The sequence below is a fragment of the Pinus tabuliformis genome, chromosome J (assembly GCF_031772625.1).
Source record: "Pinus tabuliformis cultivar Carrire ecotype Pingquan chromosome J, CPIR1, whole genome shotgun sequence".
Taxonomy (NCBI): Eukaryota; Viridiplantae; Streptophyta; class Pinopsida; order Pinales; family Pinaceae; genus Pinus; species Pinus tabuliformis.
In genome coordinates, this window is record NC_142295.1 from 1,459,964,474 (window position 1) to 1,459,986,060 (window position 21,587).

The 21,587-nt window shown below is 40.6% G+C and overlaps 1 protein-coding gene across 1 annotated transcript in view; it reads right to left on the minus strand.

Annotated features, from left to right (window-relative positions):
- Positions 1-10,086: 10,086 nt before the first annotated feature.
- The window catches only part of LOC149232872 (receptor-like protein 14), a 28,645-nt gene continuing 17,144 nt past the window's right edge, over positions 10,087-21,587 (minus strand). Inside the window, exon 2 of the mRNA XM_089382026.1 lies at positions 10,087-10,772. Coding sequence (XP_089238152.1) covers positions 10,087-10,772 — 686 coding nt within the window. The remainder of the gene's footprint in view (positions 10,773-21,587) is intronic.

Consider the following 21,587-nt stretch of genomic DNA (forward strand, 5'->3'; position numbering starts at 1 on the left):
AAAAAATACCTATTAATAATTACATTAACATTCTCCATTAATCGTGATTCTGAAAAATACACCAAGCTTGTACCTAAATTTGAAAAACATATCTAGACCGAGTGGCTTGGTGAAGATGTCTGCAGTTTTGCTTGTGTGATACAATATTGAAGTTCAACCTCTTTATATTCTACAAGCTGTTTTATGAAGGATGATATACATCATTTTGTTTGGTGTGCACATGAAACACTAGATTATTTTCTAATTTTTAAAACAAAAATAACTCTCTTTGGTCTGCTGAAGCATCAATTTTCCAAGTATTATTCCAACTTCCAAGACAAACTGTTCCACATCCTCCTTTTGCTGCCGCCCAGTACTCTGCCTCAGTAGAAGAAAGTGGAAGATGATGCTGTTTCTTGCTAACCAATGACACTGCATCTGTTCCAAGACTGAACACATAACCAATAATTGATTTCCGATCATCTGCTGATCCTGCCTCATCAGAGTGTGTTTAATGAATCTGTTGAAGTCCATCACTTTCACCATGTAATAATCCAAAATCAGTTGTATCTTCAACATATCTCAAAATTCTTTTTGACGCTGTCCAATAGTCAACTTTAGGGTTTTCCATAAACCTCGATATGTCATTGATTGCAAATCTAAGATTCGGCCTAGTGGCTGTAAGATAAATTGAACTTCCTCTGGCTGCCTATAAATTGACCGCTGGTTGATTTTAAGTTGACTTTGGCTGAAAGTTTCAGCTCTTTCTGCATAGGTATAAAATGAATTTTTACAATCAACCATCTTGTCTTTGTTTAATAGACCTTTGTCATACTTTGAGAAACAAAGACACATTTGTTAATTGGCAAAGTTCTACACCTAAGCAATAATTTAGGAGGGGTTTGAGTTTATCATGTCAAAAGAACATAATTTAGTGTTTACCTTGGTAATTGCTTGGACCTCACTTCCTATAATGATGATGTCATATACAGATATCAACGATAATACCATATCACCATCCTTACTTCTTCTAAATCCATTATCCTACAAATGTTTGTAAATTTTGATGTACGAAGCTCTTGGTGCCTGTTTGTTAAAATTGGCAACTAGGGCTAAATTCCACCTGGGGACAGCTCATTTAATGGAGATGATGATTGCATTAGATTCCTCTTTTTGAGAGGTCCAAGATGTTGAAATTTGATGATTAAAAAAAAGTTTCCAACAATCCCAACCTGGTTTTAATTTCACCTTATCACTCCTATTAAGTGAAATGCCCTTTCCGATAAACATACATTCAACATGTAGAATTCTGGAAATGAAATTTTCAGATTAAAACACATGGGACTGTCAACACATGCTGAAAATAAATATGGACATAACCAGACCAGCAATACACATAAAAATACACAGATTTTTGGTCAACTTAGACCCAGGCAAAACCTCTTCAATCTTCTCTGGGGAAACCCTGTTAGAGAGCTTTTCAAACTTATTTATCTTTCAAGTTCAGGTAAACTACATTTGCAGACAAATCAAAATAACAAAATACAACTTATCTCTTCAGCCCAAAACTCCTTGAAAACGGTGCCCACTTTGCCTTGATTTCCATTCCCACTTGAAGCTGAAAATATGTACTATATAGATACGACTGTATGGATGCACTGTACTGACTGTACAGATTTCGGTACTGCTGTATGGACTGTATGGATTTTTTTTTCAAAAACTTCTCTTGAATGATGTGCAACTCACAACATTAAATGATTTTTGTACTGTACCTTCCGCTGTCTTCTAAACCTTGATTTCCATGCCCAGCGTTGCCCAGAAATCACTCCTTCAGCTTGCTGCAACAAATTTCTCCTTCATAACTTTTTTCTAGCTCTCAACCTCCTTTCTCCAATCTGCGCATGAAGAATGAATGCAATCTCTCTTTTCTTTTCTCTCTTTTGTTTCCCTAAATGACTTTTGGGCAACACTAAGATCTAATGGCTCCGATTCATTTACATCAAGGGATGAGAATAAATGTGCATTTAATTCTCACTTTTATTTTTTAACTCACCCATTAAATAAAATACCTACATTGTACTTTATGTCTAAAGTCACTTTTCACTTTATAATTTAACATTGAATTCACCACTTATAAAGTCATTTTCACTTTATAAAGTCACATTTAGGAAAATAATTATTTTGGACACTTTTCCCTAGGTAGAGACTAACCTATGGGAAACTACTTGTCCAAGGTACATTAAAAATCAACACTCCCTCTTACCGAGGAAAGTGTTTCTCACCACACCCATTTTGTCCTTGAAATGAACATGCTTGCCTCTTGGCAAGGACTTCGTGAGAACATCGACCACTTGCTCGTCTGTTGATATATACTCCGGCTTCACTGCCCCCTTCTGAACATAGTCCATGATGAAATGATATCTGATGTCAATGTGTTTTGACTTGTCATGAAACACTGGATTCTCCGTGAGTTTAATGCAACACTTATTATCACAGTGAATAACCGTCGTTCTCAACTCCTGATCAAATAGGCCATACAACAACTTGCAAAGCCAAATGGCCTCACAACTAGCCTAGCTAGTAGCCATATACCCAGCCTTATAAGAGCTCAAAGCAACTGACTTTTGCTTTCGATTGAACCACAACACAACTGTCGAACCCAATCCGAAGCAACACCCTGAAGTGCTTTTCCTGTCAGAAGCATAACCTGCCTAATCTGAATCTGTGTAACCTGCCAACCTCACTCCATCTCCCCGCCTATAGTCCAGACCATAATCAACAGTTCCCTGCACGTATCGAAGAATGTGCTTTGCATCTACCTAGTGCACCTTCCTGGGCTCATCCATGAATTGGCTAAGCGTGTTCACTGCAAAGCATATATCTGGCCTAGTGTTGACCAGATACATCAAGGACCCAATAAGTTGCCTATACAATGTGGGATCCACCAAACTAGAATCTGAAACATGAAGCTTTTTCCAGTTGGTGATCATAGGTGTAGACATGGGTCTATAATCTGCCATGTGAAATCTGCTCAACACATCCACAACATACCGCCCTTGCCCTAGAAAGATATGCCCCTCCTCCTGCCACACTGCAAGCCCCAAAAAGTAATGCATCAACCGATTGTCCTTCATCTCGAACTCCATAGCAAGATTCTCCTTGAAACCACTAATCAGTCTCTCTGCCCCAGTAATGAACAAGTCATCAACATACAACAAAAGAATAAGCGAATCATCCCCCACAATGTAGTATAGGTTTGGATTTGCATCACTCTTCGTGAAACCCATCTGTTGCAAGTAAGTATAAATCCTCGAATACCAAGCTCTCGGAGCTTGCTTAAGTCCGTAGAGTGCTCGCCTCAATCGACATACATGGGTCTCCCGCCTAAGTACCTTAAAGCCCTGTGGTTGCTCAACATACACCTCCTCCTCTATAACTCTGTTAAGAAATGTGGTCTTCACATCGATCTGATGGATCTGCTAACCCATTTCTGCAGTAATAGAAATAAGAGACTGGATAAGAGTGTACCGAGCTACAGGAGCGAAAGTCTCATCATAGTCAACTCCCTCTATCTGTGAGAACCCTCTAGCCACAAACCTCGCTTTGAACTTCTCAATGCTACCATCCACAACATGCTTGATCTTGTAGAGCCACCTGGAAGTCACAACTGACTTGCCCTCAGGCCTAGGCACCACTTCCTAGACATTGTTCTTAATGATAGAGGCATACCCCCCCACCACAGCCTCTCTCCATACCTCTTGGCTGGAAGCCTCCTCATAGTTAGTAGGCTCAGAGTCAACAATGCTGGTAGCCTTGGCTACATAACTGCAAGATCGCTCAGGTGGCACACTCTCCCTGTTCACCCTCTTTGGAGGACCAATGGGCTTGGCTTCCGTCAAGGTGTCTTGAATCCACTTGGGTCTCTCTTCCTTGAAGAAGCTTCCCCATAGAGAACCTCATCCTCTGCCCCCCAGTCTGGTGAACCTGAAGGTTTGCCAACTAACCCTGGTGTGCTTGAACCAACACCTGTCCTCGAAGACCCTGTATTGGCACCTATGCATGTGTCAGCTGAAGTGCCATGTGAACTCTGTACTAGTGGAATCCTTAAAGAAGTGCTTAGTGAACTTGCCACTGGTGCCTCAGATGTCACTGACGTTGAAGTACCTCTTGTACCAATTGATCCAGAACCTTGAGGTCTTGCTCCCTATACGTGACCTCCCTGTTGAGGAGAAGTCTGTGACTCTCTCTCACCATACTTTCGTGATCTCCGATAGGCCCTATCCTTCTCGAACTTCACATCCCTCCTAATCACCACTCTCCGTTTAGAAGGAATGAAGATCTGATAGGCCTTCAAAGTCTTACTGTAACCCATAAAGATACCCTTCTTTGCCATGGGTTCCAGCTTCGTCCTCTGCTCCTTGGGGATATAAGAATATGTGAGACATCCAAAGATACGAAGATGTCCCACATGACACTTCTCTCCAGTGAAAGCCTCCTCCTGAGTCATATTCCCCAATATTCTGTGAGGACTCCTGTTTCGAAGATAAACAATAGTATTGCAGGCCTCAACCCACAAAAACAAAGACAACCCCTGATCATGAATCATCGCTCTAGCAGCCCCAACAATAGCTCTGTTCTTCGTTTCAGACACCCCATTCTGCTAGGGGTTGTAAGGAATCGTGAACTCTCTCCTAATGCCCCACTGTGCACAAAAGTCAGACAACCCACCATCGGTGTACTCACCACCATTGTTTGACCTCAAGACCTGGATCTTCCTACCCGTCTGCTTTTCCACAAGAGCTTTGAACTCTTTAAAGTGACTGAAGACCTCATCCTTGGTCTTCAGGAAATATATCCAAGTCCTCCTAGAGTAGTCATCAATGAATTCAACAAGTTCATTTGCAGCAGTAGGAGGTACAAGCACTAGCTGCACTATATCCCAAACTGTTGCCTCCTCAAACACTCTTTGAATTCTGTCCTTCCAAATGACATAGTTGGATATCCCATCTAGTCTGTCCTTTATCCTTAAGAACATGGCCATCACTGCTGTCCAAAATTTACAAAACCAAGAAAATGGAGGAATGAACTTTCCAGCACACCTTGCTGTCCCAAAATATCCGTTTGTTGTCCACACTGAGTTTGGTGTCCAAAAATTCACTTTGTTGTCCAAACCATTGTTTGCTGTCTGCTGTTCAAACTGCAATTTTCAGCCTGTAGCTCTGATACCATGTTGAAAATTGATGATTAAAAAAAAAGTTTCCAAGAATCCCAACCTGATTTTAATTTCATCTTATCACTCCTATTCAGTTAAATGCCCTTTCCCATAAACATACATTCAACATATAGAATTCTGGAAATGAAATTTTCAGATTAAAACACATGGGACTGTTGTTAATTTTAGGTATGTTCTTTGCTGAGAGCACATTTACTTCAATTTTCCATATTAGCTCACTATCAATTCCAGACTAGCAATCACATTTAGCATGATAGTAAAATGCAGATAGAACATAAACATAAATCATAGAAAACAAGCCAAGACGAGGACACAAGATGTGGCGCCATCCAGTGACAAACCCCAATGTGGGGAAACCCTTCATCAATTCTTCTTATGTTCTTCAATAGTTCAACAGAGAGAGATAGTACATATACATCAGAGGTCAACATTTTGACTTATCAAAATAAGAGCAAAGATCTTTTCTATGAAGATCATACAAGAAGTAGTTGATCTGAACTCAGGTGAAGGTATACTGCTTCAACTGATTCTCGAAGGTGATTCCATCACCATGCTGCAGCCATCACAGTGAGCTGTTCTCATCACTGTGCTGCTCTATCATTGAGCTGCACCCATCACTGTGCTGCACTTCGTTACACTATGCTGCACTCATCATCATCACTTTGCTGCACCACTGTCATGCTGCACTTGACACTGTGCTGCACCCAATCACTATGCTGAACTCATCATCATTACTGTGCTGCACCACTGTCATGCTGCACTTGACACTGTGCTGCACCCAATCACTATGCTGCACTCATCATCATCATTGTACTGCACCACTGTCATGCTGCACTTGACACTATGCTGCTCCCATCACTGAGTTGTACCTCATTGTACTACAATACATCATCATCATGCTGCTGCAATACATTCTTGTTCCTGCTCCATGCCCATCATCACTGCGCTGCACCATGCTACACCATGCTGCACAAATGCTGCACCCATCTTCACTGTTATGGAACAACCTTAGGTGCTTGTTATGGGCTTGTAGCCTAGCAAAGCAACTAGCTGTAACTTGTAGAATCTCTGCTCCATTCATGACTGCATTAGTCACCAAGATCCTACACCCAAGACTGTAGCTTGTCTTCACTTGCTCCCACAGGCTGCATAAACTTCTGTCAATATTCCACCTAGCACAAACTCAACATAGATACAACGTGCATCTAATATATCTCTGTTGCAATTTGAAGTTTGGTTAGGGCAAGATGACAGTCATCTTCAGCCCACTCAAATATGCACAAACTGTCCTTAATTAGGCCATGCTATCATACAGCTATGTGGCATCATGACAACAATTAAGGATACTGCAACAAGGTTTCTATGAGCTGCTAATAGACAACGGTTAAGGTCATCTTAGGATAGCATGTAGGGATCTCTTTGAACAGTAATACGAGTCTTCACAAGACTGTTAACTCAGTAGATTAAGGCAGCGTAAGAAGGACCTTGAGACAACAGATGAGATCCCTCCATGGACTGCGTATACCTCTCTTCCTTGACAACGTCTAGGGCACCATCTTGCAACACTTGATTGGACTGCGGTTAGGGCTTGTCAAGGCCCCCTCTTTACAACGTATACATGCCTTCTTTTGCTGCCTATGAAACCTTCATTGATTGCGTTCTAGGTGACAAGAACAACAGCATTAGACCTGCATTTAGGTCACTCCCTTGCTGCGTTATGAAACCTTCTTCCTTGACTGCGTTAGCCTTCATGACTGCGTATTAGTTAGGGCATCATTTAGGCCAGGGTTAGGGCTTCTCCATACCAGCGTTAAGCTTCTCTATCACAGCGTAAAGCCTTTTCCATGACAGCTTCTAGGGCATCTCCTATTAGGGCAACATATCACCTAGAGCACTCCTTCTAGATCTCATCTTCATCAAACCTAGAATAGAATGAAGAGAGATCATAAGAGTGTGTGAAGAGAGATCATAAGAGAGTCTTCTTCTATTTATACTAAAACGTGGAGGATAAGTGGGGCAATTTGGTCGCTGGCCGACCTTGACGAGTTGTCACATAACACAAATAAATTCATATCTCTATGAATAATTGTCGGAATCAGATGATCTTTAGATCAATCCTACACTTCTCGACGAGAGGAATCCAAGAAAAATATCAGCTGCCATGAATAAGTAGACCCACATGGAGTTTGGCCCTAGTTGCCAATTTCAACAACTGTCAACACATGCTAAGAATAAATATGGACATAACCAGACCAATGACACACATAAAAATACAAGTATTTTTGGTCAACTTAGACCCAGGCAAAACCCCTTCAATCTTTTCCAAGGAAAACTTGTTAGAGAGCTCTTCAAATTTATTTATCTTTCAAGTTCAGGAAAAATACATTTGCAGACAAAACAAAACAACAAAATACAACTTATCTCTTTAGCCCAAAACTCCTTGAAAATTGTGCCCAAGAGACCTTGGGATCTGAAACCCAAGAGTCACAACATTGTACTATAAATGTAAATCTCTTGTTAATAAAAAAAAGCATTGCATGATTTATCTTTCACATTGTTTTCCTATCCATGTGTGTTTAACATGGTATCAGAGCCGCTTGTTTTTCTGTGGCCTGTCCTGCACCTCTGCACATAATTCTATGTCTGAGCTGCTCATACCTGAGCGCTGCCTTGACATATTCATTTGAATGCGCTCTGACTCCAAAACCGTTTCATATCCTCTGCACTCCCTGGGCTGTGCATATTCCTCTCCTGACATGCTGCCTCTGCCTCTGCCATATAACGCATCTGTCCAAGCCGTTATGAGAACTGCGTTCTCTGTCCATATACGCACCATTTAAAAGCGCCGCACCACCTGGGATTTATCATTATTCCCTGACAAAACTGTGTTTAATGATACGCTGCTCAATTTTCATTGTCTCAGAGGCCCCTGCGCTTCAAAGGGTTTGGTCTCTACATTCATAGCTGTGGCCGAAGGTCTCGAAGAACAGTATAGCAAAGCCAAAGGCAAAGGCATTCATTGCATGCTGTAGGGTTATTATGGTGTACTTTGCTTCTCAGGCTTTCCAGCACAAGAGGAAGAAGAAAGCACGCAATTACTGGTAAAATCCGCTGCTTATGCCTAGAGATTTTCTTGTTTTTGGATGCAAGATTACGAATGCGCGGTGTTTTGTTTTGAATCTCTTCCGTAAAGTAACAACCTTTTAGGAGTTTTTTGGGGTTTGTTCCCAGCACAGACGCTGGCTTTTCTCGTGGTTTGAACCGTTCCGCTTGGGGAAGGTTTTGTGTTTGAGGAAAGTTTCAATCTTTGAAGCTTGGAAAGTAGTATTTTTCTGAAAATTTTGTGGAGTTGAGCCGTTATTGAACGGTTTTTTTTCGAGGTGTGAAGTTCTTGAGGAGATATATTGCAGTTCATCGTGGTGGAAGAAAGAGGTCCGGTGAAAATCTCGTCTGCTGAGTGGCTTCTTTACGAGAAATTGAGTCTCGGTTGTTTATTTTGAGTGAAATTTGTGTTTGCAAAGCTTTTGAGCTACCCGAAGCTGATAATTCTCGGCATTTAAGCTTTTCCTTTAAATTTCGAGCTCAAATCCGTGATTTTTAGGGATCTCTGTTTTGACGAGTACTTGTGAAGATTTTCTGCAATTCTGGTTGCAGTTGGATTGTTAGAAGCAAGGTCATCGAAGTCTTGTTGTTCAGGCCGTTCTTTAAAGCAATTTAAAATTTTCACTAATTATTTTGAGGAACCTTTGCAGTCCCTTAAATTTCTTGCCTGCAATATGGATTGCAGAGATATGGACACGCTGAAGGCTGAGAAGATGATGGCCGTTTGTGGTGACTTATCAAAAGGAGGTCATGAGTTCGATAAGACCGCATGAAAAGGAGAAACGAGAAGCCGTATTGCTCATTCCATTGCCGCTGTTCGAGAATACTTCGAGCATCTGAAGAGACACCAGAACGTTAATGCGAGAATGCCTCTGTCCGCCTGCTTTGGAACGGTGGTTTGAAAAGTCGTTTGGAAGGCTCTTCCCTTTTTGTGGCTTGGCTGTAAATTAGAGCACTGGGCTGAGGATGAGTTGAGCGAGTTTTGATATGCGTTTTTAATGAATTGATGCTATGATGATTCGGTGCAGCGTTTTCATGTGATATATACATATGCGCTCTGTTATATGCTCAACATATATGCGCTCTGTTATATGCTCAACATAGATGCGCTCATTAATTTCTGTGTTAACCTGGTTGTGAATTTGTTCTAAATTTCTCATCGAAATTAGTTTAGTATTTGGTATGTGTGTTCAACAATGTCTGAAACCTGGCACCTAATACTATGTGTCCGCTCCATCCGTGATCGTTTCATCTGAGGGTTATCTCTGGTTGGCATGTAACTGTCTCTGGCTATCTCAACATAGAACTGTCTCTCCTATTTTTGCCCTGTGTATATAGGAAATATCAACATAATGAGCGTATTATAACTAAAGCTACTTTTTAGTTGGAAGATTGATGGTGGACTTGCTAATGCCTAAGAAGAGATATTAATGGATATCTATAGATCAAAATCTCTGAAAGAGAATACCTAAAGGTGTTCATGTGCACTAAAGCATTTATCAAGAATCGAACTCTCATCATCATCGGTGCCTCTGTTGCATTATTCATTCTGTTCATGATTATGCCCTTGCTTCGCTGCGACAGATGTAAATTTATCTATTGATGAAGTTGCCTCTATAACTCGTATGAATCCAGAGAGGGAGACGTTTCATTTGAAATGATCATAAAAAGAAGCAGCATCACCGTGCCCCTTGGTATTATTGTTCAAAGGTGGAGACAGTAATCCCTCATCTCCATCACATAAAGCTGATTGACTCGACATTGTCTTGATGTTACAAAATTCTGATAGAAGAAATTATTGCCACCGCTATTACGGCCGCTATTATTGCCACCCGTGCTGTGTTATCATCGTCTTCAGTATTACTTACCCCTGGATCTGCCTGCCTGCTGAGGTAGCAAGATTGGTTAAGTGGAAAACCACAGAGAAATTTATTGCCCAGATACGAAGAATTAGCGAATGTATTGAACTGACGACCTGTTGGAATCACACCAGAGAGATTATTGTATGAGAAATTCAGTAACGCCAGGCCGGTTATACCCGTCAACGCCGTTGGTATTTGGCCGTCCAGATGATTTATAGATAAGTCCAGCAATTCCAGCTGGGTTAAATTAGCAAGTGCAACCGGGATATTGCCACTGAGAGTGTTGCTGGAAAGGTTCAAATTTCTAAGGCTGTTCAATAATCCCAATTCAGAAGGAATCCGCCCACTTAGTTGATTTCCAGATAGATCCAAAAATGCCTGCGTCGCAAAGAAATATGTGTAAAAGAGCTCCCCTCCCTTGAAATTCAATATGAGTTTGTCCTGCCACAGCGTTTCCGGCTGAGACTCTGCTGCACCGTGTTTCCTCAGAGCTTGTAAAAGACCAATCTTTGCGGGGATCTTACTAGAGAATTTGTTGTTTGAGAAATCCAGAAGTTGCAGGCTGTTGAGATCCCAAAGCCAATCCGGTAAATTTCCTTGTAATTTGTTAAAATTGACATGGTGTTATAATTGTTGAAGTTTTGATAGCCATCATTTAGTGAAGGAGTATTTGAAGGATCCAAGCAAGTTTGCAGTTGCTGCTGCCCAGTTGTGGTATTAAAACTCATTATAGTATCTGTCCACATATATATGCATTGATTCATTTGCTGCACATTTATAAAGGATATTGCTGTGTACTGTGAGTGGGTATTACTTTTCTGCATTGAGTAATAGTTGTGATCAGTTTTTAAGGTGTAAATCTGACATTGAAGCAAAAATGGCTAGAACCAGTGATGTATTACAGTTCCTTAAAACTCTGATATTATCTACTGTTGATGACACATTACAAATCAGCAAAGGATCTCTCTCAGAAATTCAGACATGTCTACAAAATGCACAGGAAAAGATCGATTTTTTGCAGCTTGAATCACAGCTACAGCAAGAAGAACTACATCAAAATAGACACCATTCTGAACCTGTTTTTGTTCAGAACATTGAGACAACCACCCATCAGCAGCGTGTTAATAATGGTACAGTGCATTCAAATAAAGCAGCAGTTGTATATGCAGATGCAGAAACTCAGTCTGCACTTCCCAAGCCCATCATCAGACCTTGGGAACAGCTTGTCCACAACAAGCACAGAACTGGTCTTGGATATGATAAGGACTTGTCCTTTCATATTCCAGACTATGCCAAGCCCATTCAGTTTCAGAGTGCTGGATTCATTCATGACAGTTCACTTGCTTCTCATGACAGCTCACCTCCAGCTGTTCCATATTCTGCCCCTCTTCCACAGCAACAACAACAACAAAAACAACAGATCGTGAAATGCCAACACTGTGACCGAGTTGGCCATTTGAAAGATCACTGTTTTAATCTTCATCCATGTAAGCACTATCATAAAACCAGCCATTCTTCACACAGATGCTTCAAAAACAAACGTCCTGCAAGAACAAAGATTCATCTTGGATGGATCGCTTCTTGGCAATGGGCATCAACAGCCAAGAAGATATTCCAAACACATGTCAGAACTTGTTCCAGAGTATTGAACAGTCTTGCAGTTGAGTTTTCTCCACCTTCTCACCTTGTACCTGACAGGGGGGGAAATGATGGTCATCTACAAGCTTCAAAGTCACATCAAGCGAGCCTGAGCCACAACCTGCGACACCAGTTTTAGAGTTGTAGCCAGCGACAAAGATGCCCCTGAACATGCCTTCAATTGGCAATCTGGGACACTTCCTCTAGCAGAAGACTCCAGCTTCTTGCCAGTTTTGGAAGAATTCCAGGAATTGTAGAGTTGTTGGTCATCCTTAAACCATCACAGATTGAGAACACTTCCTCTAGCAGAAGACACCAGCTTCTTGCCATATTTGGAAGAGTTCAGGAATTGCATTAAGCATTCCAGAGTTGTTGGTTATCCTTAAACCATCACAGGTTGAGACTTCCCTTTTCAGGTTGAAGTTTTACCTTTTATGCGGGGTGAGACCTCCCTTTTATGGTTGAAGGTTTCCCTCTTTAAAACAATAGGATCACTTCCTCTAGCAGAAAACTTCAGTTTCTTGCCAGTTTTGGAAGAGTTCCGGGAACTGCACTAAGCGTTCCAGTGTTGGTGGTCATCCTTAAACCACCGCCCTTTTTTACCAACATTTCATAGAGCACATTCAGCCTAGTGCTGCCATGTATTTTTTGCACATTTTGTATTACAGCTCTCTTCTTGGACTCATACATAACCCTTCGGATTAAGGGGGGGAATGTTGGACACCTAATCCTAAAGGGTTAGTGTGGAAGCCGAAAAGACTAAGCAGTCCAAGAGACCTTGGGATCTGAAACCCAAGAGTCACAACATTGTACTATAAATGTAAATCTCTTGTTAATAAAAAAAAGCATTGCATGATTTATCTTTCACATTGTTTTCCTATCCATGTGTGTTTAACAATTTCCGTGCCCACTTGAAGCTGAAAATATGTATTGTACGGATACGACTGTACGGGCTGTACCATACACACTATACGGATTTCTATACCACTATACGAATTTTTGTACTGCTGTACGGACTATACATTTTTTTTCAAAAACTTCTCTCGAACGACGTGTAGCTCACAACATTAAATTCTGCTCGTACTGTACCTTCTGTTGTCTTCTAAACTTTGATTTCCAAGCCCAGAAATCACTCCTTCAGCGTGTTGCAACAAATTTCTCCTTCAGAACTTTTCTCCAGCTCTCAGCCTCCTTTTTCCAATCTGCTCATGAAGAATGAATGCAGTCTCTCTTTTCTTTTCTCCCTTTTGTTTCCCTAAATGACTTTTGGGCAACCTTAAGATCTAATGGCTCAGATTCATTTAGATCAAGGGATGAGAATAAATGTGCGTTTAATTCTTACTTTCTATTTTTTAACTCACCCATTAAATAAAGAACCCACATTGTACTTTATGTCTAAAGTCACTTTTCACTTTATAATTTAACATTGACCTCACCACATATAAAGTCACTTTCACTTTATAAAGTCACACTTAGGAAAATAATTATTTTGGACACTTTTCCCTAGGTAGAGACTAACCTATGGGAAACCACTTGTCCAAGGTACATTAAAAATCAACACAAGATTGGTATAAAGATCATTTCATTCGGACAAGCAGAAGTGTGATTTTGAATTTATGCCCACACATGTGCAAATTGTTCAGGTCGGCCTCATTATCATGTAGGCTCAAGAAGCTCAATGGATGTGTCTCTTCACCCACAACGAAATGTATAAATACAAGAGACCTCACACCTCATTTGGCACATTCATCACTCAAACATTCTTCTCACTTCATCTGGTTGGTTCGTACAACTATTGGGCAACTTCTCTCTCTCACACGTGCGGCAAGGAGGACGACTTTTCTGGGTTAAACTGTAGATCGAAATTTCAGAGTTCTGTGACAGGTATGACCAACGTTGACCGAGGGCTTGTTGACCAAGTTTGACTACATTTTGGGGTAAAAAATTTGATCTTTTTACGCCACATTTTTGGGCACAAAAATTGAGGAATTCTGGATAGTTTGACCAGTGTTGACTTCGGGGTTGATTGCAATTTGACCATAGAAAAATTACAGTTGTTTTCTCTCTCTTTGACTGAGTTTGACCACAGAAAAATTACAGTAGTTTTCTCTCTCTTTGAACGAGTTTGACCGAGCTGCTTTGGGATGACTTTGACCTCCTGATCAGGCTGAGTTTGATTGAGGAAGACCGAGTTGCTTTGAGGATGATCTGCTGCTGCTTTGACCAACATTGAATTTTTGGTTAGGGTTGAAAATTGACTACAGAAATTTATAGCGCTGTTTTGACTTAGAAATGGGCAAGTTAATTTGATTTTTGTACTCTCTCTCTATTGAACTTTTGATATAATAATAAGAAGAATTGATCAAAGGGTTTTCCCCACATTGTGGTTTTTCCTTGGCATCCACCAAATCTGGTGTCCTCTTGTCTTGACTTTTCTTCTGCACTTTGTTTCATGTTCTATCTGCTTTTAGTGTCAATGTGATTATTGTGATTGCTATTGGAAATTGGAAATTGTTATTGGGCTACTAAGGAACATTGAAGTAACTTGTGTTAAGCATAGAACATACCATCGTTAATTAAATTAACATGGTATCAGAGCCCAGGTGAAGACAAAACCCAAGCAAGAGTGAGAAAAGCAATCACTAAGGAAAGCTGTTGGACAAAATATTGGTATAGCTTCAATGACTACTACATCATACTTCAAATTCGAGGACAAATCCAACTATCATGCATGGAAGATGACTTTGGATTTGACTTTGGAAGAGAATGATGCTATGGACTATGTAAAGGGAAGAGTGGTGGAGCCTCCTTCAAATGCACTTGCTGCTGCAGAAACAAAGTACAAGAAAGGTGAGGCCAAAGCTAAGTTGCAGGAAATGTTAGAGAAGGGTCCGTTTCCAGCCGGAAACGAAACGGAAACGAGGAAACTCGTACCTTATGGCCTGGAAACTCGTACCTTATGGCTTCTAATTTTTTATTGGGCGACTAAAATATCTTCTGGATGTTTCTAGATGCCTCTGAGTGGGGCAACCTAATGTTCAAGCCTATGGCCCTAGTGTTGATATGCAGTTCATGGTAATGTTAAATTCTTAAAGTAAAAGTGACATTCTCCTTTATTTTTCATTTTCATCATTTTACTTAAATTTTTAACATTACCATGAAATGACTCAGGATGTTTGAGAGTGGTTTCACCCTTATTGGATTTCATATGGAGAAAGAAGAATTATAGATCTCACTCAAAATCCAATAGACTTACCTATTTTTCAGGATTTCAGGATTGGGGGGATTACAATGTTTCCATTGGATTTTGTCATGTACTAGGGTATGGAACTCACATTTAATCAAGAGAACCAAGCCCTCTATGCACGGGAGACTCCCAATAATCAAGAGCACGTAGGGTACTAGGGTATGGAACTTGTATTTAATCAAAAGCACTAAGGTCGTTTGACTATGTAGGAGGAGACTCCCAATCAAGCATGAGAAAAGAAATTAGAAATTTCACGTGGCTGATTTTTGATATTGCTATTTTCATTATGTGATCATTCATGAGTAAATGTGATGTAGAATTAGAGACTTATAGTTTATGCCTTGACAATTGACAATTTAATCATAATGTAATAAATTAGAATGTATCATATATGCTTTATGATTGCACATATTTCTTAAATGTCTTAATATATATATATATTTTGCATTTCCTAGTTTCCAAAATTTGGGGAGGTCATGTTTCGTACCCGTGCCCGTTTCGGAAACTCGTACCTGTTTCCCTGTTTCGTGCAACTTAGGGCCAAAGGTAAGAAAATTATTGTAGCCTCCATTCTAAAGCATTTGGTTGCCTATATTTTTGATTTGGAAACATCTAAGGAGATGTATGATAAGCTAGTTGGGATGTTCAAAGTAAACAATGCAAATCAAATCCTCTTTCTCAAGAACAAGTTGAAAGACATCAAGATGGATGGAGGAGATTCTATTCAATCCTATTTCATGAGGATTCCCTAAATCAAGAATGATCTTTTGTCTATTGGAGAAGTTGTTGGTGACAGGGAGTTCACTCTCATTGCACTTGGAAGTCTTACAAGAGCATGGCATGTGTTTACCACCACCATCCTCAACAATGACAGGATTTTGGGTTTTGATGAATTATTGGCTAGATGCACTCAAGAAGAAATAAGGATGATGGAAAAGATAAGCCCTCCAATGGAAATGATCCTACTACTTTCTTCGCTCATGCTAAGAGGAAGAACAACGCTGGTGCAAGGAAACAAGGTTAAGGGTTTAAGCCGAGATTCAAAGAAGGAAGAAAAGAAGATGCTACAATTGCAACAAGTTTGGCCACTATGCTAGAGAGTGTCATCAAAAGAAGGATACTTCAAGGGATGATGACAACAACAACCACAACAACTACAAAGGTAATGGCAATCAAATGAACAACAGTTTCAACAATAAAGGAAAGAGGAATGCTCCCACTGCTCGGTATACAAATGGTCGACCTCCTAGAAGATCAAGAAATTTCAGGCATGAGGAAAGTAATGTTGTAGAAGACTAAATTGCAAATCATACTTGAAGATAATGCCACCTATCCCGTTAAAGGAATAGGTACTGTCACTCTTCACTTAAATCAAGGTCAAACCATTCATCTACAAGAAATATTGTATGTGCCCGATTTGAAGAAGAACCTGATATCTATTTATGCGATCGAAGATAAAGGCTTCAAGGTAGCATTCATTGATGGAAAGGTACGCCTTTGGCAAAGAAACCCTAAAGATGCATTTACACTTGGATTTTTTGTTGATGGTCTTTATCAAGTTAGTGGAAGTCCTTTGGGAGCCATGTCTTGCGACACCTCTTTTCAGTCCGAATTATGGCACCATAGATTTGCCCACCTTCATTACAAAGCCTTACATGGGGCAAGGAAGATGATCACAAGTATGCCCGATTTCAACATGAATCATGAACGTGTTTGTCAGGGTTGTGCAGTTGGGAAACTTACAAGGGGACCATTCCCCTCAAGTGAAAGTCAAACTTTTGATATTCTTCAATTGGTCCATTCTGACCTATTTGGTATGTTGCCCGTAACATCATTAGGAGGATACTTATATTATGCTATCTTTGTGGATGATTTCTCTCACAAAACATGGATCTATTTCTTGAAGAAGAAGGATGAAGTGTTCAAATGGTTCCATGCTTTCAAAGCCTTGTTGGAGAATCAAATAGGGAAGAAGATCAAAATATTGAGGATCGACAATGGAACTGAATATGAATAAAATGAATTCAATGAATTTTGTAGAGAGGCTGGCATTAAGAGGGAGACAACTATTGCATACACTCTTGAGCAAAATGGAGTTGCTGAAAGAAAGAATTGAAGGATCATGGAAGCCACCCGTGCCATTCTTCATGATCTAGGTCTATCGAAGTTCTTATGAGGAGAAGCTGCAAATACTGGCATATATGTTCAAAATAGGTGTCCACATCAAGCATTAAATTTCAAGACACCAGAAGAAGTTTTCACTCGTAAGAAACTTGATGTTTCTCATTTTAGAATATTTGGTTGTCTTGTGTATTTTCATGTGCCTAAAGAGAAGAAAAACAAGTTGGGAGCATGTGGGAAGAAAGGAACATTTGTGGGCTATAGTGAAAACTCAAAGGCATATAGAATCTATGTGCTTTGGGCAACGAGATGTGGAAGTAAGTCATGATGTTACATTCGATGAAGACACTGCTCTTGGGAAAGCCAGAGACCTCCCCATTCCAGGAAAAGAGAATGATGATGCTACAGGAAAGTAGGTTGAACCTCCGTCCGATGAGCTTATGCTCGATGTTGAAGGCTTGATGGATCCCATTGATCCACCTCCTGGTGATCCCTCTACCTTAAGGAAAATACATTTGTGGCTCAAAGACACTCTTGAAGATGCTGAAAAGCATATTGCTCCAAGAGGGACATTTCATGAAAGTAAGAAGCCCAATAGGTATCAAGGGTACTTGCTGCTATGAGTACCATTGTTCAATCTGAGCTTTGTACGTTCGAAGAAGCTATGAAACACCAAGTATGGAAGGATGCGATGAATGGGGAGTATGAATCCATCATGAAGAATGATGTCTGGGATGTGGTTCCCAGATCAAAGGACAAGTCTGTGGTCACTTCTAATGGCTTTACAAAATCAAACATGGAGTTGATGGGAGTGCTAAAAAATACAAGGTCAGATTCTTTGCTCAAGGCTTCTCTCAAAAGGAAGGAGTGGACTATGATGAGATATTTGGACTAGTTGCCTAATATACCACTATCCATTCGATTATTGCTCTTGCTGCCTCTCAAGGATGGAGCTTAAGCCAAATGGATGTGAAGACTGCTTTCTTACATGACTCGCTTAAGGAGGAAGTCTACTTGGAACAACCTATGGGGTTCGAAGTACAGGATCGAAGGACACACATATGCAGATTGAAGAAAGCCCTCTATGGGTTGAAGCAAGCCGCAAGGGCTTGGTATGAGAGGGTTGATAACTATCTTATGAAGCTGGGATTTACAAGGAGCGAAGCTGACCCTAACATATATTTCAACGTTGAAAGTGACATGCCTCTCATTCTGGTCCTTTATGTGGATGATCTCTTTCTGACAGGTGCAGACCCTGTCATTTATTTCATTTATCAATACAAGAGGGAGTTGGCTTCCGAGTTTGAGATGAAGGACTTAGGATTGATGCTCCACTTCCTAGACCTGGAGGCCTTGCAAAAGCCAGGTGAGATTTTCCTTTCTCAAGGAAAATACTTTCTGAAGTTGCTAGAGAGATGTGGGATGGTGGATTGCAAGTATGTGTCTACTTCGATGGAACTCAAGAAGCTATGTGGAAGTGATGCTCGGCCCGAGTTGGCAAATCTTTCCGAATATAGAAAACTTGTGGGGCCCTGATGTCCTTGGTAAACTCCTGTCCTAACATATGCCTCGCTGTGAACACGTTGAGTTAATTTATGGTTGAGCCTCATCACATGCATTGGATTGCTGCTAAGAATCTCTTGAGATATCTCGGGGGCACAATCTATTATGGACTGAGATACACTGTCGGGAATTTGAGACTGCATGTATATACAAATGTTGACTGGGTTGGCAGTGTGGTGGATCATAAGAGCACGTCTGGATGTAGCTTCTTTTAGGGTCTGCTTCAATTTCTTGGATGAGCAGGAATCAAAAATTGGTTGCACTAAGCACCTCCGAGGCTGAATTCATTACAGCTAGTATGGCCTGTTGTGAAGCGTTTGGTTGAGAAAGCTCTTTAGTGAGCTATTTGAGCACATTCTGGATACCACCGTGATCTTCTGTGACAACCAGAGTGGGATTCACCTTTTAGAGAATCTCGTGTTCCAAGACCGCTCCAACCGCATTGATATCAAGGACCATTTTATCTGGGATATGGTACAACGGGGAGCAATACAGCTCCAACACATCAGGATTGATGAGGAGGTCGCAAATATCCTCACGAAGCTTTTGGGGAAGGTCAAATTCTTAACCTTTCGAGAGAGACTTGGAGTCATGGAAAGACCCTTCCATGAGGGTCCTGCGTGAGTTGGGCACCGAACTTTGGGAGCTCCTGGGGGCTTGGGGTACTTGGAGCTATGAGCGACCATGGGGTGAGTGGTTCACGTTCCCCTATGTGGTGCGCTGTGTACAAGGTGAGTGATTCACCCAATGTTGCAGTAATCGTTATCCGGATTAATTCGGTGCGGGGAAAAAATCGGAAAAAATCGGTAATAATCGGGAAAAAATCCTCTGGTACAAAAATATTCATTTTTTTCAATTTTTTTAATATCTAAACTATCTACAACATAAAATAAATACATTGACACATAAATATGATAAAAGAATTAATATATAAAATGTTTAATATCATTTCTAGTGCTAAAATCACACATAACAGTGAATCATGTCCTGAATAGTAAGTCCTGACTCCCGAGTCCCAACTCCACCTCAAAATATCAACAAAAAATATAATAATGTATCTCATATCATGAGTCATAATGTCGTATACAATGAAATGAACCAAATAACTAAAGTCTAATACTACTGATTTCCTTTGCCCCTCTAGATGTAGATGTCGGTAGAGTTGGCAGTATACTCTACTATGCTCTAGAAGCCGAAGAACTAGGAGCTACAGGAGGTAGACCATGTCCTCTACTTGTAACAGGGGTAGCTTGGGTCAACTCCTCCTCCTCATGAAAAAAAATAAAAATAAAATGTCCACAATTTTTCCCAAAAAATTGCGATTTTTTTTCGAAAAAATCGGCTAAATTTATTTATTTTTTTAATCTGATTACTACGCGTGATTTTATCTTTTCTTTGAAATTATCGTGATTATACAATAATATCGCGGTTAGTGCAACACTGGGTTCACCTTCCGTTGTGATACTCCATGGTGACGTGTGTAGGGTAAGTGGTTCACCTTCCCCTACAATTGACATATGCATAGGGTGAGTGGTTCACCTTCTCCTATGGCATATGAGCATGATGAGTGATTCACCTTCTCTTGCTGATGCCCCAGCGTACATCCTACCCATGTAGTCTAGGACTCATGGGAAGAACCTCTCATCTGCCCAATGAGTTGGGAAACGTGGATAGGGACCATAGCACTACTGATGGACGCAGGGTGTACGTCCATAGTCCCTATGTTTAGGATGCATGGTGTTCAACAACTTGATCTGGGATCATTTGAGGTCCTACCTTTGGATTGACTTTTGTCGGTGGAGAGTGGTAAGGTCCTGTGACTCACTCTCGATCAACTTTTCTTCATTATTACTTCGTGGTTCAATAGAGCAGAGATGAGATGACAAAGATGATACATGAGGACAGGATGGTATGATGATCGATGACGACAGAAGGATTGGCAGGTGGAATTCTCCCTAGTTGAGAGGGAGTGTTAAAATTGGCAACTAGGGCCAAATTTCACCTTGGGACAACTCATTTGATGGAGATGATGATTACATTAGATTCCTCCTTTCGAGAGGTCCAAGATTGATATAAAGATCATCTCATTCGGACAAGCAGAAGTGTGATTTTGAATTAATGCCCACACGTGCAAATTGTTCAGGTCGACCTCATCATCATGTAGGCTCAAGAAGCCCAATGGATGTGTCTCTTCATCCACAACGAATTGTATAAATACAAGAGATCTCATACCTCATTTGGCACATTCATCACTCACACATTCTTCTCTCGCTTCATCTGATTGGTTCGTACATCTAATGGGCAACTTCTCTCTCTCACATGTGTGGCAAGGAGGATGAATTTTCTGGGTTGAACTGCAGACTGAAATTTCCGAGTTTTGTGACAGGTTTGACCAGCGTTGATTGAGGGCTTGTTGACCAAGTTTGACTGTGTTTTTGGGGTCAAAAGTTCGATCTTTTCAGGGTACATTTATGGGCATAGAAATGTTGGATTTCTGTATAGTTTGACGAGCGTTGACTTTGGGGTTGACTACAGTTTGGCTGCAGAAAAATTATAACAATTCTCTCTCTCCTTTGACCGAGTTTGACCGAGCTATTATGGGCTGGTTTTGACCTCTTGATCAGGCCAAGTTTGACTGAGGAAGACTGAGTTGCTTTGAGGATGATCTGCCGTTGTTTTGACTAGCATTGACTTTTTGGTTAGGGTTGAAGTTCGACTGCAGAAATTTACAGGGCTATTTTGACTTTGAATTGGGCAAGTCAATTTGATTTTTGTACTCTCTCTGCTAAACTTTTGATATAATAATAAGAAAAATTGATAAAAGGGTTTTCCCCACATTGGG